General features: G+C 44.0%; 1 protein-coding gene across 2 annotated transcripts in view; it reads right to left on the bottom strand.

The window, feature by feature from the left end:
- Window positions 1–5645: 5645 nt before the first annotated feature.
- The window catches only part of LOC147603954 (uncharacterized), a 46619-nt gene continuing 32330 nt past the window's right edge, over window positions 5646–19934 (bottom strand). For both annotated transcript variants that reach the window (XM_086796004.1, XM_086796005.1), the window contains exons 5-7: window positions 6563–6655; window positions 6365–6451; window positions 5646–6243 (exon numbers count right to left, since the gene is read on the bottom strand). In XM_086796004.1, coding sequence (XP_086652130.1) covers window positions 6178–6243; window positions 6365–6451; window positions 6563–6655 — 246 coding nt within the window. In that variant the 3' untranslated portion in view covers window positions 5646–6177. The remainder of the gene's footprint in view (window positions 6244–6364; window positions 6452–6562; window positions 6656–19934) is intronic.

Genomic DNA, 19934 nt, shown 5'->3' on the forward strand with positions numbered 1-19934 from the left:
TTTTCATGTTAGAGTGTGAATACACGATGCCAAAAGTTGAAGATTCTTCATTGATGTTTTAACTTTGGAGGTTTTAGTTGTTGTTAAAAAAGGTTAATAAGGAGTACCCTACAACTTTAGTTAGAAAATGCTAGTGAGGGGTACCCTATAACTTGAAGGAAAATATTGAAGCAAGAAGTGAAGATCGAAAGAAAAGTAGAACCTCTAATGGAAGCGGTTGAGGGAGGAAAGTGAGCAATGATGCAAAAAGGCCATGAAGGAAACCGTTGAAGCAAGAAGCAAAAGATGGAAAGAAAAGCAAAATCACTAATTTTAGAGATGATGACATGATAAGGGCATAAAATTTCTTATGATGGTAGGTGCCCATCATTTTTAAACCTATTAATATGTGTCAGGTGCATTAGGACTTGGGCATCTTCATAGTCACATGAAAAAATAGTGGGTTCATTTAGTTTTTCACAACATGAAAAACTTAAGATTATGTACCTTTGCCTTTTAACTTAAGATTTGTGTACCTTTGCCTTTTAACTTTGAGCTTTATAAAGTACATCTAGTGAAAAAAAATATGTCAAACATGTGAATGCATGGAGACGTGTGAATTCAAGATGCAAAAAGTTAAAGATTCTTCATTGATGTTTTAACTTTGGAGGTTTTAGTTGTTAAAAATGTTAGTGAGGAATACCCTATACAACTTTTTCCTCTTGAGGAAAAAGTTGTTAGAAAATGTTAGTGAGGGGTACCCTATAACTTTTTTCTCTTGGCTTTGAAGAAGGCGTGAAAAACTCTTGGTTATGGTTGATCTTCTGCTTCAGTTTTTTCTTTTCTCGTAGATTTGGTATTGAATGGAATATCATAATTTCTTGCTTATGGTTTTTTGCAAGATCACCCATTGAATAAAGATAAGCTACAAGATGGCTTATCAAGCTAGCTACACCTCTTATCAATTGATAGTGGAACAACTATATAAGCTTAGAGAAGATGATGGGGAGATGTGTAAGGGAAAATTTGTAAACATCTTAGAATAAGCACACTTCAAAATAGAAGGAGAACATTTTTGTGATGAGGTGATCACTTGCAAGGTTTTCTACGTAAGACTATGGTCGCCACAACATTGTTTATTGACACTATATAATTTGTAAAGGGATCATTATTATTGCGCTACATACTATTTCACCAAATGGGCAGATGCTAGGGCCTCAAGATTAGTTGACACTCGTTCCACTACAAAATTCTTATATGAGCAATGCCATTTGGTTTCCCATTAGAATTGGTAAGTAATCAAGGATTACATTTCATCAATGAGGCAGTTGAGTGTCTCTTGAAGGGTTTTTTGTGTTTACATGAAAAATCTATACCTCTTACCTACACTTACAAAGAATATTGAGGCCATTAAAAATGATTAGGAACACAATCTTACCATTCCACTTTGGGCCTATCAAAATGTCTTACAAAGTTGCAACTAGATACCCTTGTTTTGGTTTTAACATACGAAGTAGACATTGTGACGCGTATAGAATACCTTGTCCCAAGCTTGAGAATTACAATCAGTGAGATGAATGACTAGTTGAATATGCAATGGTGGAAAGATTGATTGGACCTCAAGAAAATGAACGAAACCGAATCGGTAGTATCACATGGATTAATGGTTGAGAAGTTTTGTAGGAAAAAATGATTTGGCCAAAATGTCAAAGATAAGGAAGTTAAGGAAGGGTATCTAGTTGCAAATAGTGACATGAATGACTAACTGAATATGCAATGGTGGAAAGATTGATTAGACCCTCAAGGAAAGGATGAAACCTAATTGCTAGCATCACATGTATTAATTAGTGGAGTAGTTTTGTAGGAAAAAATGATTTGACCAAAATGTCAAAGATAAGGAACTTAAGGAAGGGTATCTAGCTCTTATGTTTGGAGTTGGTTCAAATAGGAAGAAAAAGCAGAAATGTGATCATTCAGAGTCGTAGATATCACCCCATGGGTCTCAAGGACAATTGAAACCCTTGATGGTGTCAAAAATGATGAATAGTAGCAAGCTTATGGACCCCTATAACCCAAGATATGGTAGCCTAGGTACATAAGAAAAATCAAGAAAAGTAAGAAAAAGAAAGAAGTAAAAAATAGACCAGAGATAGTTGCACTCACTTCACTAGAAGATGAGGACTTAGACATTGGACTAGCTAGGCCAAAGGTTAAAATCTTTACATTTGCCTAAGTCTTTGGCATAGTATTGATTAATATGGAAGCAAGTCACAACTTGCTTTCTCATGAAACATGGAACGCATGAGCCCACAAGTGTAAACTTGAGCCCATAAATGCGAAAGTACATAGTACTAGAAGCTCAAGGCTACTATGAAGGTGTAGCCTAAAACTGTACACCAAAGCAATAAGCTATTAGAAGCTCAAGGCTACTATAAAGGTGTAGCTTGAATCTGGACACCATAGCAAAAAGCTGATCCAAAAAATAGTAGTGTCCCCTACATAGCAAAAGTTCAACCAAGGAAGGGAGACCTAAAACCAACCCAAAAGAGACAAAGAGTGTTGGCACAAAGAAGCCACAAGAACATGAGAAGATATGAATAAAGAAACCATATGAACCTCCTTACAAAATCCATGTCACTAAATCAAAATCAAAAGATGGAGTAAAATAGGTAAAGTCTTGCTCCAAAAGGAAAGGAAAAAGTAGTAGATACATAAGCAATCATTCTGAATAAAGGAATGGAACCACAAGAACTTGCTACAATATCGATGGGGATTCTAATACAGTGGATGGAGGAAGAACTACAATGTTCAAGGCAAGAGTTGGGAGAACCTCCAATTTACACTTGCTATCAAAGTCTTAAAGGGAAGTTCATAAATGATTAGGTCCAAACACCCAACACAGCCATCAGGATGCTAGAGAACCAAAAAGAAGAAAAAGTTATGGTTGATTTTTTGCTTCAGTTTTTTCTTTTCTGGGTGGCTTCAAGTTGATGCTTTGAGTTGATGGAGAGGATAACGAGGCCTTTAGACTACGTTTTATGTGTTCTTCTTATGGCATGAAAACCAATGAGTTTTTCACAATTGTGAAAAACTCATTGGTTTCCATGCCACTTTGAGTTAAGGTGAATGTATTTGATACCTGGCATCGCGGTTTTATTAGATGATACCTAGTATCACCGCTTTATTAGATGATGAAGACTTTTAATGTGAATGTATTTGATACCTGGCATTGCAGCTTTATTAGATGATAAAGACTTTTAAAATTTTTATTTTGCTCAAACACATATTTGCTTGAGACTTTCATGGTCTTCGTATTATGTATTTGGTCTCATAGGCCATTTTGGTCCTTTGTATATGTTAATATAATTCTCTTTCTAGAAGGTGTGTGGATTATAAGTGCCTTAACAAATTTATTGCTAATAATAAATATCCATTAACGAGGATATCTCCCTTTAGAATCCCCCCCCCCTCTCTCTCTCTTTTAAAATATGTGAAAGAAATATAAGCGAGGAATATTCTTGCTTTTATAGTTCTTAAGTTGTATTGATTATCTAATGTTGGGGTTTGAGGTTTGGGTTTGGGTTTGGGTTTGGGTTTGCAAAAAACTTCAATGAGGACTCTCCCTTGTGGTTGTCAAATGTAGGGATAAGAAAAGGGTGGAATTCTAAGATAAATAGCAAATGGAGAGAGAGAGAGAGAGAGAGAGAGAGAGAGAGACGAAGCTTTGCAAAAACTTTAAAGGTAAAAATTTGGAATTACAAGCCAAAAAAAAATACTATTTATCAAACTATTTTTTTGTCATTTAATAACTTCCTGATGAGGGGAGCATTGATTAATCTTTAATTTTGCAACCTACTTTAAATTTAGACTGCATACAATAACCAACATATAAAACATTTGATGATATTGTCCAACCCACCACCCTTCAATCTTGATATTCTCGGCACGACCCGTAAAGACCTACGGCACTTTGTTAAGTGCAGCATCTTGCATTCACGGCACTCAGAGAAACCCCAAGGCCAAGTTATCACATCAACAGGCTCATCAAGCTCCCAGCAACAATCAAGGCCAAGTTATCACATCAACAGGCTTACCAAGCTCCTCTACGTATGCTATCAGGGAAGCTTTTAGATAAAGTTGGGTGGACCTGAAGGTGTTCTTTCATTGCTCGGTGGGTCTTCTCTTTTGATGCTAAAACCATGCCAAAGTAGAGTCTGTGGCTTACACTATAGAGTGTTCAGAGCAAACAATCAGAGTAGAGCACATCGGCTGGGCTGAGCCCAAATATTCGGTGGAGCACCTTCCATATGAAGAGGGAGAGGGAATGATCCCTTTGCAAAACGGACGACCAGAGATTATTCTCTAACGTCATGGTCACAAGGACCAGAGGTTGCCTTTTGACTATCACCCTTATTCCTCAAATTTGATAGGAAAGGGACTAGACTTGTAAGTTTTTCAACATTTACATGTAACTTTTGACGACACAGAATTATTTTTGCAAGTTTATGTCCAAAATACCCAAAAACATGTATGATGCCCGTCAAAAAGCAAGCCTGAGCTGCAAGTCCAACTCTAGCTTTTTATTTGATAGGAGATGTCGGTTCTATATGTGATAGCTTAAGCATCTACAAGATTTTCCAGGTTGATGTGACAAGAGAAGTACCTACTACCTGACAACACAGCTTCCGAGTACATGAGTGGTTGGAAGATGACAACAAAATCAAAAAGGGAGAGGTCCAAAGGAGCATTGACAAGAAGTCCCTATAAGCACATCTTTTTGGTTTAATGTATCCCTTTGTAGATTGTCGGGGGATTTTGTTAGTGACTTAACCTATTTTTCTCTCTAGTTAAAGTTGTTGCAATTGAAACATTTGGAGAGGATTAAAAGGATTTAGTCGACTTACAAGGTTGTAAAGCCATTTGTTGTAAAGGATCAGTGGCTATTTAGACTATAGATCATTGGCTACTGCTACTATCAAGTAGTGTAAACTTGAAGGAATTCTAGGTGATGGGTCATACCATGGGTCATGCATACACCCACCATGGTCCCCCCATCCAAAGGTGTACATAAAAAGTGTGGATGACATGGTTTCCACCAAGTGATGAGTAAGAGTATGCTCATTGAGCAACTACTTTCTTTAATTGTAATAGACCAAGATGATTGGCCAATTGAAGACTGTTCTTCTTTAAGCAACATCCATTTGGTTATTGATGAAGATTTTGACTTGTGCACTCCTTTCTATGATAATGCATTGGATTGTGTAGTGGGAGGTTCTTGTGGTATTCTACCTTGGCAAATATTGGTTCTTGAGGCTCCCTTCGTTGGCATTTGTTTAGGTTCTTGTGTCTATCTCCATTTTTAGGAGAGAAGGTTCCTGTAGTTCTCTTTCTAAAAGTAATGAACATTCAATAACCGAGATGAATCCTCTTGTGCAACGGGTGACCTTCATGATAAAAAATAATGCTCCATCGAAATTCAAGGCACGACAAATGCAAGATAAGGGTGAGAGGAGTATAGGAGTATGATGGTTGAGAGCAACACGAGAAGAAAAACGGGATTTCCGCCAATCCATCGGGAGCAGATAAGAAAACCTGTGTTGGGTAATGATTATGTTATGATGCGATTATTTACCATCACATATCATTTGCTTTAGCACCTCTTAGTCTTATTTCTTTTGGAACTAACAATATTTTCTATCATATTTTTACAACATTAATGTGTCTTGCAAGGTGAACTAGCCTAGTGTCAACCCATCCTATAGTCCCACCATCTTCTCCTTTCATGTGTTCTTTTCTACTGTGAAAGCTTTTTGTTTCGTTCTGTTCTTCTCGCATTACTGTACAATTTACTCTCGTAGAATTCAAAAACAGCTAACTTCGAGCCCACAAAGTTTGCTTGCAACCACCCATCACATTTTAATTCTGCATTCCTGATTTTGCCAGAAGGCATACACTCCCAACTCTTCCTCATGAGGCCCTTGGTTATCAAGTTTTGCAGCCATCTACAGTTCAGAAAACTGTAGCAATGGCTTCTGAATTATGCTTTTTGCTAGGCCCCATGGAGGGTAAAAAATCATACAAGAACAGCTTTTTTGTCCTCCTACAACATGAGACGGCACTGGCTTTTAGAGACCCAAACTTTATTAGACTAGGTTAGCAGCCTTCTTGTGCCAAAGACGTAAAAAGATAACCAAGTTCTCAATTGTGCCCAATGAATGAAATAAAGACGCTCCAAGCCACACCCATTAAGCTTGTTGCAGCCACCTGTTTAAACAAAACACTTCACTTTCAACCAATGTCACAAAATATAGCAGATAAGCCTCAGTGCCCGCCGCCATGCATGTGCATGCACACACACACATATAAATAGGATAAGAGAACTGACCTGCAATTGGGGAGGAATAAACCCAAAATTGATCAACTGAAACGGCACCCAAACTTTCCAATTTGCAACAACCAATGCAAACCAGTCCTGCAAACAAGTATGAAGCTGTAAGCTGCTTTGAAGATTATGAAAGACAGCATTGTTGACTATAGCTTTTGCTAATGTTTTCTATATATCTGGAAAAGAATCCCCATGAACCTTTCTGAGCTTTGCCTCAATTTCCTGTTGTCGGCCTTCCAAGGTACACAGAGCAATGAAGAGGCATCCTACCCCTAATGGAGTGAAAAACAACTGCCAATACAAGGAAAACAACTCAAACATGAATGCCATTGCAAGAAATTAAATCTCTCTCTCTCTCCCCCAAAACCAAGTTGAAGATGTTGAGTTCTGACACCTTTTCTACCTACTCCATTGTACATGTGTACATAGTATGTGGGCCCTGTTTGTTTCATTTGGCAGCTATTTTTTATTTTTCATCATGTTTTGACATATTCATGGATCATATGTAACGTACTTTTTGATCTCATAGACCCTTTGGATCTTTTGTAGATATTTAGACTGTGTGCGCACGTGCCCCAGTGTTGCTTGGGGTTCTACCTGCTGGAGCTCTCAGACTCTTTGTAGAGTCTCCTGAGCCCAGGCCCCGGACACTTCACAACCATCTATCACCAGTTTCTTCCAGCAGGTCATGGATGGAGACATTCGACAACGACCAGGCCCAAGACAACCTCAACAGACGGATCAGGCAGTGCATATTGACAGCATCAGGGTTTGCCCCGACCACCACGCCATCCAGGAGTTACACTGGAGACGGTACTCCAGCTACATTGTGCCAGACATTCACAGCCCACCGGACTGAGGCGCCTCTCCGCACTACAGCTTCAAATCCAAAATATCGTTTTAGCGATGAATGCTCCCCCATGGAACGTAGATGTAGAGAGCATGTATGAGGTCACGTGAGGAAGAGACACACTGATCCTTATTGACCACATGAGATGCTGATGTTTTTCTTTTGTAGTAAGGTTTATCCTCACCACATGATGTGTTGTAACACTTTTGGTCTATTATAATAGACCCTGTGGGTCTTTCATAGACGAAGACATTAATACAACTCTCTCTCTCTCTCACCTGAGCCTCGTCCCCCCCATTCCTCATTCCACTTGACAGGATGCAGAATGGGAGAGCACAAGATCATGATGGGCTGCTTGCCAAGCACTTCTCCCATGCGAGGGATGTGTTGGCTCCACTTTTGGTTCATATGTTTAGCAAGGCCTTATGTGAAGGTTTCCCCGCAGTTGGTCTTCTAATACCATTGTGCCCATTCTGAAGGCATGTGACCTCATGGACCTTGGTAGCTACAGGACTATTATGATTGGTCACACGATGGCCAAGATTTATTGATCAATCTTCGAGCATGAGCTCAGCGGATGGGCCAAGGAGCGCACCAGGGCAGGCAGGTTTCCAGAGGGGACACTCCACACTAGATCACATATTCACGCTATGGAGGATCATTGAGGAAAGGAGAGCTCATAGGCGTTGGATATGTTAGAAGTCATCTCCTGTCTAGTTTTATACACCAGGGCCTTTGTTGTGGGTGTGCCCGCCCTTATGAGGTGTTTTCCCATTTTTCCCCACTCTCCGTATTTTTCCCCTATTTTTTCCCATTTTTCTGAGGCTTGGGAGGGCTGCCAGGTGATGCCAGGAGCACCCTATTGCTGGCCGACTGGATCTACTTCAGTCGTGGGCTTCAGGGCTGCTGGCCGACTGCATTTATCAGTCGTGGGTCCTTTTTTATCAGTCGTGGGCACTCCTGATGCTGGCCGACTGCCCTCTAGGGGGGTATATATAGGACCCCAGCCCCCATGCCTTATTTGTATCATATCTCGGGATCTTCTTGTGTATATAGAGCAGAGTTACACGCCTACATCTCTCTCTCTCTTGTGCTGTTTTTCTGCCTGCGTTTTTGCTTTTGCTCTTGTGTTCCCAGGCTTGGTCATCATCTCCGCTGCATATTCTGACATGGTATCAGAGCCCTAGGCTCTAGATAGGTCTTGGGATTTGTGTGAGCAAGAGGGGGCTGTTTTGTGGCTGATTGGTGGACTGTTCTGGCCTGTTCGGGAAGAGGAGAAGCAAGAGGAAGGCGGGCTGATTTGCTGGACAGCCACTTGCAGGTATCAGCTCTTCTTTGTTCCCACCCACCCACCCTTTTCAAAGTACATCCCCGCTATGGTGGCAGATCTGTTTGAGATGGCCGAGAGACACGTGAAGATTCCGACTCTCCCCACGTTCCCGGTGGACCGTCAGTTGGACGGGAGCAACTACGGCATATGGAAGGTGATGATGGAATCCGTTCTGGAGTCCTACGATCTTGCCGATTTCGTCGTTGTTGGTGTTCCACGGCCGGAAGTAGAGGAAGGGGAGTTACCGTCAACCCGAAAGGACCGGGAGGCCCAGACGCAGATGTGGGATCGCGTCAACGCCAGGGTCCGTTCGTTTATTTTCCTCAACTGCACACCGCAGGTAATCAATCATGTCAAGCACATGACGCTGGCCAGAGGTATATGGCAGCATTTGGCCTCACTTTATAACAGGGTATCGCCCATGAAGAGGATTTCCTTGGAAGTACAGATGCGGGTTATGAGCCCTGCAAAGTCGTCGACGATGCGGGAGCATATTAACAAGCTGCAGGCTCTTCAGCAGGAAGTTCTTCAGGCTGGGAAGGAGATATCGTCAGAGGACATGGCCATCACGTTGCTGTCACATTTGCCCTCTTCGTACTCAGCATTTTACTCCTCTTTGATTACCAGCGGCAGGCTCAGCACCATCACGTGGGAGGAGCTTGTGCCCATGGTCCTGGACCAGGAGGAACGATTCACGAACCCTCCTCAGGGTGGAGGTTCGGAGGCCTTTACTGGCCAACGGTCGAAAGGCCGTAACTCGGGCAAAGGGAAGGCTTCATCGGAGAAGTCTTCTGAGAAGATGTCCGACGCTGACCGTGAGAAACTAAAGGCAGAGAGGACCTGTAATGATTGTGGCGAGAAAGGCCACTACTGGAGGCAGTGTCCCAAGCGGAAGACCGAGAAGGGTGAAGACTCCTCAGCAATCACGAAGACTCCGGCTTTTGTGCACCTGGAGGTGATGGACACAGATGTTTCATTTTCTTCAGGCAGGGAGGAGATTGGAGGACTCTCCGCAACGGATACTCGGGAGTGGATTCTCGATAGTGGTGCTTCCAGGCACATGACTCCTTCCCGTTCCGGTTTACAGGATCTCTGCAGGTGTTCTGGTCAGATTCTTACTGGGGATACGTCCACTATCCTAGTTCACAGTGAGGGCAGGATGGAGATAGTTCCCGATGGCAGAGGGGGGAAGCATTCCTCCCAAGTGTTGTATGTTCCGGCACTTGGTTTTCATCTGTTGTCAGTGCATCAGGTTTGCAAGACTGGCGTACGGGTGGAGTTTGATGAGCATTTTGTTGCTCTCCGGGACAAAGCAACAGGCCAAGTGGTTTGGGAAGGTGGAGTGGAGAATGGAGTCTACAGGCTTTCAGCACTCTCTCTCCCAGGTCCTCAAGATTGTGATGAGTGGCAGTGTGGTAATAGCTACTCAGGTGTGGATACGCTGCAGGTGCGGGCTTTCCGGGACCAGATGGTGGATAGCTTGCCAGTAGATGGCAGCAGTTGGCAGGAACTTTCCAGTACTGAGGTTGGTAGTTCTTGTGTTCGTGAGTCAGAGGAAGCTGAACAGGTCACTTATGCTCTGATGTCTCGTCGTGTTCGGGACATAGAACCTCCAGTTGTTGAGGATGTTCTTTCCACGGAAACCTTTCGGAAAGCCAGGCACGTGACAGGTGATTACTTGCAGAAGGAGGTGGTTTCTCCAGGCTTTGTGGTTTCGGATTCAGAGGGGGTGGTTGACAGGTTTCATCAGGTTTCCAGGACTTGCTTGTGCACCGTAACAGGTGTTGATCCTTGTGAGCAGTGTGATGTCTCTGTGACTCAGAAGCTGTATGGTTCATTGATCTGGTTGATGGACACCGGATTGGACGGGAGCTTCATGATGAGGCAGTTGAGCTCTTGGTTGCAGATGTCTCTTTGTGAGGCAGGATTGCGTTTCCTGTGGTTTCTGCAGCATGCGAAGGATCATGGACTCTTGTACACAGGAGGGGGATTGTTGGATGGAGTCCGACTCCACGGTTGGAGTGACTCGGTTTGGGGAGGAGATCCGGACACGAGGAGATCTACTTATGGCCCAGGAGCAGTTTTATGGAGCAGGAGGAGGTTACATTGCAGGTCTGGGCTTCCACTGGAGGAACCCATGGTCATCCAGAGGCACTTTGTTCGTGACGGTCTCAGGATTTGCTCAGGTGGCACCCCAGCTCCCAGTGGTTGGTTACACAGCCAGGAGCTGAGAGGGGGTGTTAGAAGTCATCTCCTGTCTAGTTTTATACACCAGGGCCTTTGTTGTGGGTGTGCCCGCCCTTATGAGGTGTTTTCGCATTTTTCCCCACTCTCCGTATTTTTCCCCTATTTTTTCCCATTTTTCTGAGGCTTGGGAGGGCTGCCAGGTGATGCCAGGAGCACCCTATTGCTGGCCGACTGGATCTACTTCAGTCGTGGGCTTCAGGGCTGCTGGCCGACTGCATTTATCAGTCGTGGGTCCTTTTTTATCAGTCGTGGGCACTCCTGATGCTGGCCGACTGCCCTCTAGGGGGGTATATATAGGACCCCAGCCCCCATGCCTTATTTGTATCATATCTCGGGATCTTCTTGTGTATATAGAGCAGAGTTACACGCCTACATCTCTCTCTCTCTTGTGCTGTTTTTCTGCCTGCGTTTTTGCTTTTGCTCTTGTGTTCCTAGGCTTGGTCATCATCTCCGCTGCATATTCTGACAGGATATACTGTTGCTTTGTGGATTTCCGCAAGGCTTTTGACAGTGTCCTACGGGCCAGATTGATGAGGAGACTTCAGGATATGGGAGGACCAACAAATGTGCTTTCGGGGATCCTCACACGTTACGAGTCTGTCACTGGCCGAGTACGAGCCCCACGGTGACTGAGAGGTCATACACAGCACTATTGGGGTGAAAAAGGGCTGCCCCTTGTCTCCTACTCTATTCGGGCTATACATTGATAAGATATCTGACTACCCCTTATCTCTCACTCCCCAGAGGGGCTACAGAGGCATTTGGATGCATTACCGGCCTTTTGCAAGGACCGGGACCTCACTTCGAACCTTGGGAACACCAAGGTTATGATCTTTAATACCTCCCCACAGTGGATAGGCAGATCTGCACCCCAATTTACATATAGTGGCGAGCAACCACAGTTCTCTATGTGGAAGGCAGCCGAAACCAGATTGATGCGTGGCTATGCAGCCCTGGACTCACTTGAGGGGTAGTGCTCACAGAAACAGTTTCATGAGCCGAGGACGAAGCTCTGGCTATTCGACATACTAGTCACACCTGCACTATTGTATGGAGCTCCCACATGGGGTCCCAGTTTGTACCACAGGAGGAGACGGAGGGGGGGGCCAGCTGAGACAGATACGAAAGAGGTATATAATGGGTGGAAGCCAATGGAGAGGCCCTTAGTGATGATGATCTGATGTTAGAAGTAAGCCATTAGTGCCACATCATACATGAGATAGTGCAAGTGGAGATGGGGGTTGCACTGATCGCGACAGAGGCTCTATTCTAGACAGTGACGTACTGGCACAAATTATGGGAGCTCCCACCAGATAGATACCCCCGGCTCACCCTAGAGTCCTCCAAACAGCTGGCACTAGACGGAGACACGCTATGCTAGAATGCACAGGTGAGCACTTGGTTCGGTATACGTGGCATGCAGATGGGGGCACTCCCCCCATTTCAATACAGCTAGAGGCTCCCTCCTTTGCTCTCAGATTCACAGAGCTAAACATGGTCATCAAGATCTGAGACTGGATACTCAGAGGACCTAGAGTTCACCCTTTCAACCCCTGGGGACGAAGATGGCCTTCTACAGAGATCATCTTCTTTGCTTGACAAAGTACGGTTTCATCATATGCCCGCGCTACATGGACACAGTGCACACATCTCTCATTGGGGTGCAATGTGGGATTGGAGAGATCGCACCTCATCCCATCAAGTGAGAGTAAAAAGAGCTAGATATGGACCGGGGGAAATTGCACCAGAGGATAGGATATGCCAGCTTTGTCATACAAAGACTGAGACAGAGACCCGCTATATATGCCAATGCCCGGTATACTATGAGATCAGGGGGAGGTTCCACTGCCTTCTGAGACGGATTTGGACCACTTTCCACGATCATAGATTTCCCAGACCAGAGATGCCTGGGGCTCTTCCTTCTGGAGCTCCACAGACTTACGGAGTTCTTATTGCGGCCAAGACTAGATGCACCCACCTGAGGACCAGTACAGAGAGCTCTCACTGACTTCTTCCAGACTAGAGCTCCGAGGGCAGATCTACCCACTACACTCGACCTCTAGGTTGATGGAGGAGCCCGGCCGAGAGAAGTGACACTAGAAAGAGCCATCGAGCTCTGCAGAGCCCATGCCCCTGACCCCGTGGCCCCCGCCCATGCTTGCATCACCACAAGACGACCAAAGCCATCATTTCCCACCACCACAAGACTTTCTCTCGCCGGCTTAGCTTTACTACATTGGGTACCTATAAAATAGAAGGGCAGTTGTAACACGGAAATCTTATCAATCATGAAAACTGATCAAACACATGAACATGCCAAATAAGAGACAGAGATGGACAACTCTGCACAATACACCACACTAGGGGCCAGAAGATGGGCTGAAAGAAACACCCCCCCCCCCTTTCGCGAGTTTAGCAATCCACTTTAAGACTTCAAACTTTAAGAGATTTGAGAGAGAGAGATGGAAACTGTACACCGTATGCGGTCCCGAATCACCCACTGAAGGGCCCCCTATCCCGTTACCGGAATAGTATTTGCTTTATTACCTTTGAAGAGACTGACGGTGTGACTGACGATAAGCCAAACGCAAGATCTTTGAAGACCAAGAGTCGGGACTCGGGCTGAACTATACACGGCTGTAGAAGCACCAATGATGTCCAATCTCGAGCCTATGCACTCTTCCCAAAGGAATGAGGAAGGGATGCAAAGCTGAGGCTGAGATAGGGGCTGTTTGGGACTGTTCTAGGCTATGTATGAATGCTGTAAATGAATATGAATGATGCGTTTTACCTTCACCAAGTGGCTTGAGCAAAACGATGAATAGCAAGGTTTAATGATGGCTGAATGCTGAAAACTGCTGCGTTTTGCTAATGCAGGGCTGAATGCTCATGCGTTGATGCGCCTAGGGCTGTAGGATGAAAAACGCTGAGGTATGAGGGCTGAAATCTGCAATCACTTTATGCTCCTTGTGTTGAAGGCTCCAAGCGTTGATTGGCTTCAATGCTGAATATGATGAATGAATGAATGAATACTATGCTAGGCTATTTATATGGGCAAGATGTGCTAGTCGGCCGGCTACAGTGTTGGCCGACTGCACATGTCCAAATAAAATATCTAAATGATGTATAAAATGCAAATTATGGGAAAAATACCAAAAAATTCTTAGTAAATATTCTGATAAATCATTTTAAATGATGAATTTTAAGTAGGATAGACTAAAAATTTAAAAATTTACGTTATGTATGCATAGTTGAGTGGAAAAAATAGAGGAAAAAAACTTTTTTAAAAACATATTGCCCTTCTTTTAAGGGTTTTTGGGTCTGTTACCAAGGGTAGCATTTCGGAACGCTTCGGAACGTGGTGGAACGTTTCCCTCTCGCCATTCCTTGTGGCAAAACATTTCGGAACGTCACCCCACGTTTCGGAACGTCTAGGACTGGGAAACAGCATTCCCCTGTTCCCTAGAGGGGGAATGGCATTCCCAAGTAACTATGGACAGGACAACTACCTTGTCTTCAAAGCAAGAAACAGATGATGCAATGAACGTCGATCATACGCTTCCCATAATTAGCATAGAGGACATGATCAAGAGATCTCAACTCGATTATGATCACATTATTTACTGGAGTGCTTCGTTGAAGGTAGTTAATGACTTGGGCTCCAATGAGTTGGGTTTATCATCGCCAAGATTTCTAGTTTCACTCCCGCTATTATAGTAGCATACGCCCATTCTCAAGTTTGCAATGCCTACAACAGCTATAGCGTAACCAGATATCCCAATTAGATTTGAGTCAATGTCCTTCGAACACATCCCAATTCGAGCAAACCTTGAACCGAAGTGGTTCAAAGAGGCAGGCAGTACAGCCTACGAAATGTGGACTATTGGCAGGTGTCACCAATTGGCCGACCATTTGGTCCATCTCCAGATTTGTGTCTCGTTCACTTGAGGCCAGGCCGGTGTCTCATGTGAAGAGGCCAGTATTTTTTCTTGACATGGACGGGAGCCAGACTGGTGCCACCCGTGTGTTAGCAGGATGGTGTCGTATGCACGGGAGCCGTGTATGACCTGGACTGTGTTCTATCCATGGGATTGTCACGACATGGAAGAGCCAGTATTCGTGCCGTGTCTTGCCTATGGGACTGTCACTCCATAGGGAGGCTCGTGCCTGGAACTGTGTTTTACCTATGGGACTGTCACTCCATAGAAAGACCAGGATTTATGTTTTATGTCGTGCCATTTTTGTGCCCGACAGATATTTTGTACTTGTTCCATGAACGGGAGATATGTCCATGATACTATTTGCACATGCACTCATGTTTTGCATGTTTGAAACTGTTTTCGCATGACTTGTATTTTTGTGTTTGCCTGCTTGACGTGCCACTTACTGAGCGGGGACGCCTGCCAGTGAGTCGTGAAGTTTGCTCTGTCTTCTGACGAGTTTTGTTGCGTGTGAACAGGTGGTAAGTGTATTGCACATGTTGGTTTAATACTTTATTCTCTAACCTTTCATTTTATAAGGTTGTATGTTCACATTGAAGGAGCTCAGCTGTTAGGGTTAGGGTTTGGAAGGTACTTCAGCAAGAAACGTGAGAAGCAGAGAGAGGAACACGACTGCTCATATATTCAGTTGTGATAAAATGAAGTACAATAGCCACATAAAGAAGTGACCTAAAAGGTGTGTTCACATGGTCCGGCCATAAAATGTGCCAGGTGGACCAAATCACTTATAAACTATTATAAGTGGAACTAAGCTAAAACTGGGGGGAAAACCTCCACTAACTGAAGTAAAAAGTGCCCCAGTAATCTACTGATGATCACTAGCACTCCTCTGGGTGCATACACAACATAAAACCCAACAAACCCCCCTGGAGTGATATGTGATCACTGTACATCATCCACCAAAAGGAAATAAATTCAAAGCAGTGCGGAATGCTTCGAATTTCGGACGTGGTAATGCCTTGGTGAAGATGTCTGCCACATTCTGATCTGTAGGACAGTAGATCAGACTGATATCACCTGCCTGGAGTCTCTCCCGAACAAAATGATAGTGAATCTCAATGTGTTTCGTGCTAGCATGAAACACAGGATTCCTGGCCACGGCAATGGCACTCTGACTATCAGTATAGATAGGTGTAGGCTCCTCCACTGAAATATCCATATTAGTCATGAGACGACGCAGCCGACACACTCAACGGTAGTAGTGTAGGCTGCTCTGTACTCTGCCTCACAAGACGAAGTGGCCACTGTGGTCTGTTTCTTGCTTAGCCAAGAAATACATGAAGAGCCAAGAAAGAAACAATCTCCACTAGTGGAATGTCTGGTATCAAAATCACTAGCCCAATCTGAATCGTTGTAAGCATATAACTGCACGTCACCCCCCTCAGGATAAACCTTGCAAATACTGAAATACACGCTTCACAGCTTGCCAATGTGACAATCGCGGGCTGTGCATAAATCTGCTCAACTGAGATACGGCATACTGAATATCTGGCCGTGTAGTACACAAGTAAATAAGGCACCCAACAGCCTGAGCATATGTAGTGGCATCAAATAAAATACTGTCATCTTGTAGTGACAGTTTCATCCCAGGCTCCATAGGAGTGCTAATAGGCTTGCAATCCTGAAATTTAAACTTCTCTAGAAGTTTAGCAACATACCGAGATTGCAACAACCCAATGCCTCTGTTATCCTGCACAAACTGTATGCCCAAATAGTAGTGTACGAGCCCCAAATCAGACATGTCAAATGCTTGTTTTGCAGTATCTCTTTAAAAGCTGTAATTTTGTCATCATTTGACCCCATGAGCAAAAGATCATCTGCATAAAGACTGATGACCAGCAGATCTTTCTCTTCTTTCTTTACATACAAAGTGGCTTCTGATGGACTGTTCACAAAGCCTTGAGTGAGTAGGAAAGCATCTATCTTTGCATACCAAGCTCGTGGAGCTTGTTTCAAACCATACAAGGCCTTTTTCAGCCTGCATACCTTCCCTTCATGACCATGTTCTGCAAAACCTATGGGCTGATATACATAAACTTCCTCCTCGAGGTCCCCATGTAGGAAAGCAGTCTTGATGTCCAACTGGTGAACAACCCAACTACGATGTGCAGCCAATGCAATGACACACCTGAGTGTCGACATACGGGATGTAGGAGCAAATGTCTCCTCATAATCAATGCCCTTCTTCTGTGCATAGCCCTTTGCAACTAGACGGGCTTTGTACCTGTCAATGGATCCATCTGCATGTCTTTTCAACTTATAGACCCACTTAGTACCAAAGGCTTTCTTGCCTTTGGGCAGATCAACCAAATCCCATGTTTGATTCCTTTTAATAGAATCAAGCTCATCCAGCATGGCTTTATTCCAATGCACATTGTCTCGTGCATCCACAAATGAATCAGGCTCATCATCATCCTGTAAACTAGCTGCCATAACCATATTCAAATCCATGATGCGTGCATGCTCATTGGTCCGTGTCTCCCTACGAGTACGACCAGCAAGAGGACCCTCTAGATGGCTGTCCTGTAATGTCCTCAAATACCATCTAGGTATGTGTCTGACCTGTGGAGCCTGCTGCCCCCCATATTTGGCTCAACTGCTGGCTCAATAGCCTGCTGAATTTCTGCACCATCTTCATGATTAGCTGGCTGTCCTATACCCTCATGAGTTGGATCACCAACTGTGGAATGAAACTCCATAGGTAGTAGACCTTCAAACACATCATTTCAGCCTGATTTACATCATAACCAGCCATGGATATTTCTGATTTTTCATCAAAAATCACATCCCGACTAGTGAATATCTTCTTGGATAGTGGGTCATATAACCGGTAGCCCTTGCTCTCACGGCTATACCCAACAAAAATACATTTTGTGGCTTTATCATCCAACTTCCTCCTCAACTCTTTGGGTATGTGTGCATATGCAAGACACCCAAAAGTACGAAAATGTGATACCGAAGGCTTGCGGCCATGCCAAGCCTCAAAAGGAGTAATGGAAACCAATGCCTTTGTGGGACATCGATTTAAAATATGACAAGCACACATGACAGCTTCCACCCAAAAGATATGTGGTAGCTTCTTTGCCTTTAACATACATCTGGCCATCTCCATGAGTGATCGATTCTTCCTTTCTGCAACCCCATTCTGCTGTGGAGTATAAGGAGTAGTATACTGATGTTTGATACCTCTACTCTCAAGAAAGGAATTCAACATATGTGACACATATTCCCCCCCTCGGTCAGAACGGAGAGTCTTAACCTTGCATCCTGACTCTGTTTCAGCAAGTGCTACAAAGGCCAAAAATGTATCATATACCTATGATTTCTGTGTCAACGGATAGACCCAACATATACGAGAGAAGTCATCAATAAATGTAGCAAAATAGAAGCAACCTCCTAATGACTTTGTCGGCATGGGACCACAAAGATCACTGTGTATAAGCTGCAACTTTGCAGTTGCTCGTAGAGCCTGATCACGTGGGAAGGAAAACCGATGCAATTTTCCCAAAATACATCCTTCACATATGTGATCTGGAGGCTTCTCCATAAGAGGTAGGTCTGTCAACATGTTATGTCGCTGCATAAGCATAAGACTACCAAAATTTACATGCCCCATGCGAGCATGCCATAACTCCGCATCAACCATCAAGAGTATTTGCTTATTCTTTGGAGAGCTTCTGTACAATGCTTGAAAACAACAGTTATGACTACCCAACACAAGTACGAGGAAGACCGTGCATCGGTTGAGAATCCACAAATCCAAGGGCACTATAGAAGCAAGTCCAAGATAGCTGTACTACTGCACATGTGCTGTCTGAATGCTGAAGAGTACACATAGGCAATTCTTGTAAAATAACCAGCCATCCTGTCTACTATAGTGACCTGGTTCTGAACTGAGGGCCAACTAATACGGAGTCTCGAATTCTTCCGAATCTGCATATTGTGCCTTCATGCTTTCTAAGTTCTTTCCTTGAATTTCTGGCATAGTGGACTACTACAAAGTTTGAATTGTGCCTTTAGGACTTAGAGAATCGACAACGGAGTTATTCTTACCAGGGACGTATTCAATCATTCCCCCCTAACCTTAAGGGTTAAGGTTAGGGTCAGGCATCCAAGGGTCACACATGGGAAATGGAGAGTCAAGAGTCACTTGAGGGCCCTCCTATATAATAGGGACAGGGGGCACACTAAAGGGGAGCTTGAGAGGCCAAGGCTATGTTATCTTGAGGCTTAAGCTATGGTCTCTTGATGTTAGCTTGAGGCTAGGTTATGTTATGCTCTCTTGTGTAGAGGATCATAACTACTCTCCTACCATTTCACACTATAGCTACATGCTATTGGATTAGAGTTATACCTCTTGATGGTATGGGACATCTAGGTAAAGGTATGATGTATTTCATTATAATTCATGTGTACATCCCTTGGACTCGGGGGTAGTCGGGTGGATGAGTTTATGCCTGATTTATGCATGTTTATGCATAACAATTATCTAGAGAGATCTTAGGGTTTTAACAATCATCTTGTTGAACGTCGTTGGTGCATTGGTGGTGAGTCCAAAAGGCATCACCACAAACTCATAGTGGCCGAGCTTGGTCCTGAAGGCGGTTTTTGAAATGTCGGCCTCAAAGATCCGAACCTAATGGTAGCCACTCTTAAGATCTATCTTAGAGAAAAATTTAGCACCATTGAGTCGCTCTAGGATGTACTCTATTCTAGGCATGGAGAATCTATTCTTAATTGTTAGCTTGTTTAGCGCCCTGTAATCCAGACATAAGCATGTGCTCTTATTCTTCTTTTGCTCAAATAAGATGGGAGCAGCAAATGGAGAGGAAGGCCAGGTAACTCTAACCCGGAGTAGATAGAATAACTGCTATTCCAACTCGCCCTCCAATGCCTTAGAAAGGTGGTGGGGAAACATGCTAGGAGGCTCTGAACCAAGAACCAACTCTATGCGGTGGTCCTCAAGTCTACTCGGTGGGAGGTCATCTCGCAACATAATGTTGTATTGAGACAGGAGACCAACCATCCTCTGCTCCAATACGGGTGCAGTCTGAACAACATTAGACTGAGAGCGGACATAAATCAGTGCACACTCTACTCCTTTTCTTATGGCTCATTGGGCCTAAATGTGGAAAATGAGTG

The sequence above is a fragment of the Cibotium barometz genome, chromosome 63, assembly GCF_041138505.1.
Source record: "Cibotium barometz isolate CiBa-2024 chromosome 63, ASM4113850v1, whole genome shotgun sequence".
Lineage (NCBI taxonomy): Eukaryota > Viridiplantae > Streptophyta > Polypodiopsida > Cyatheales > Cibotiaceae > Cibotium > Cibotium barometz.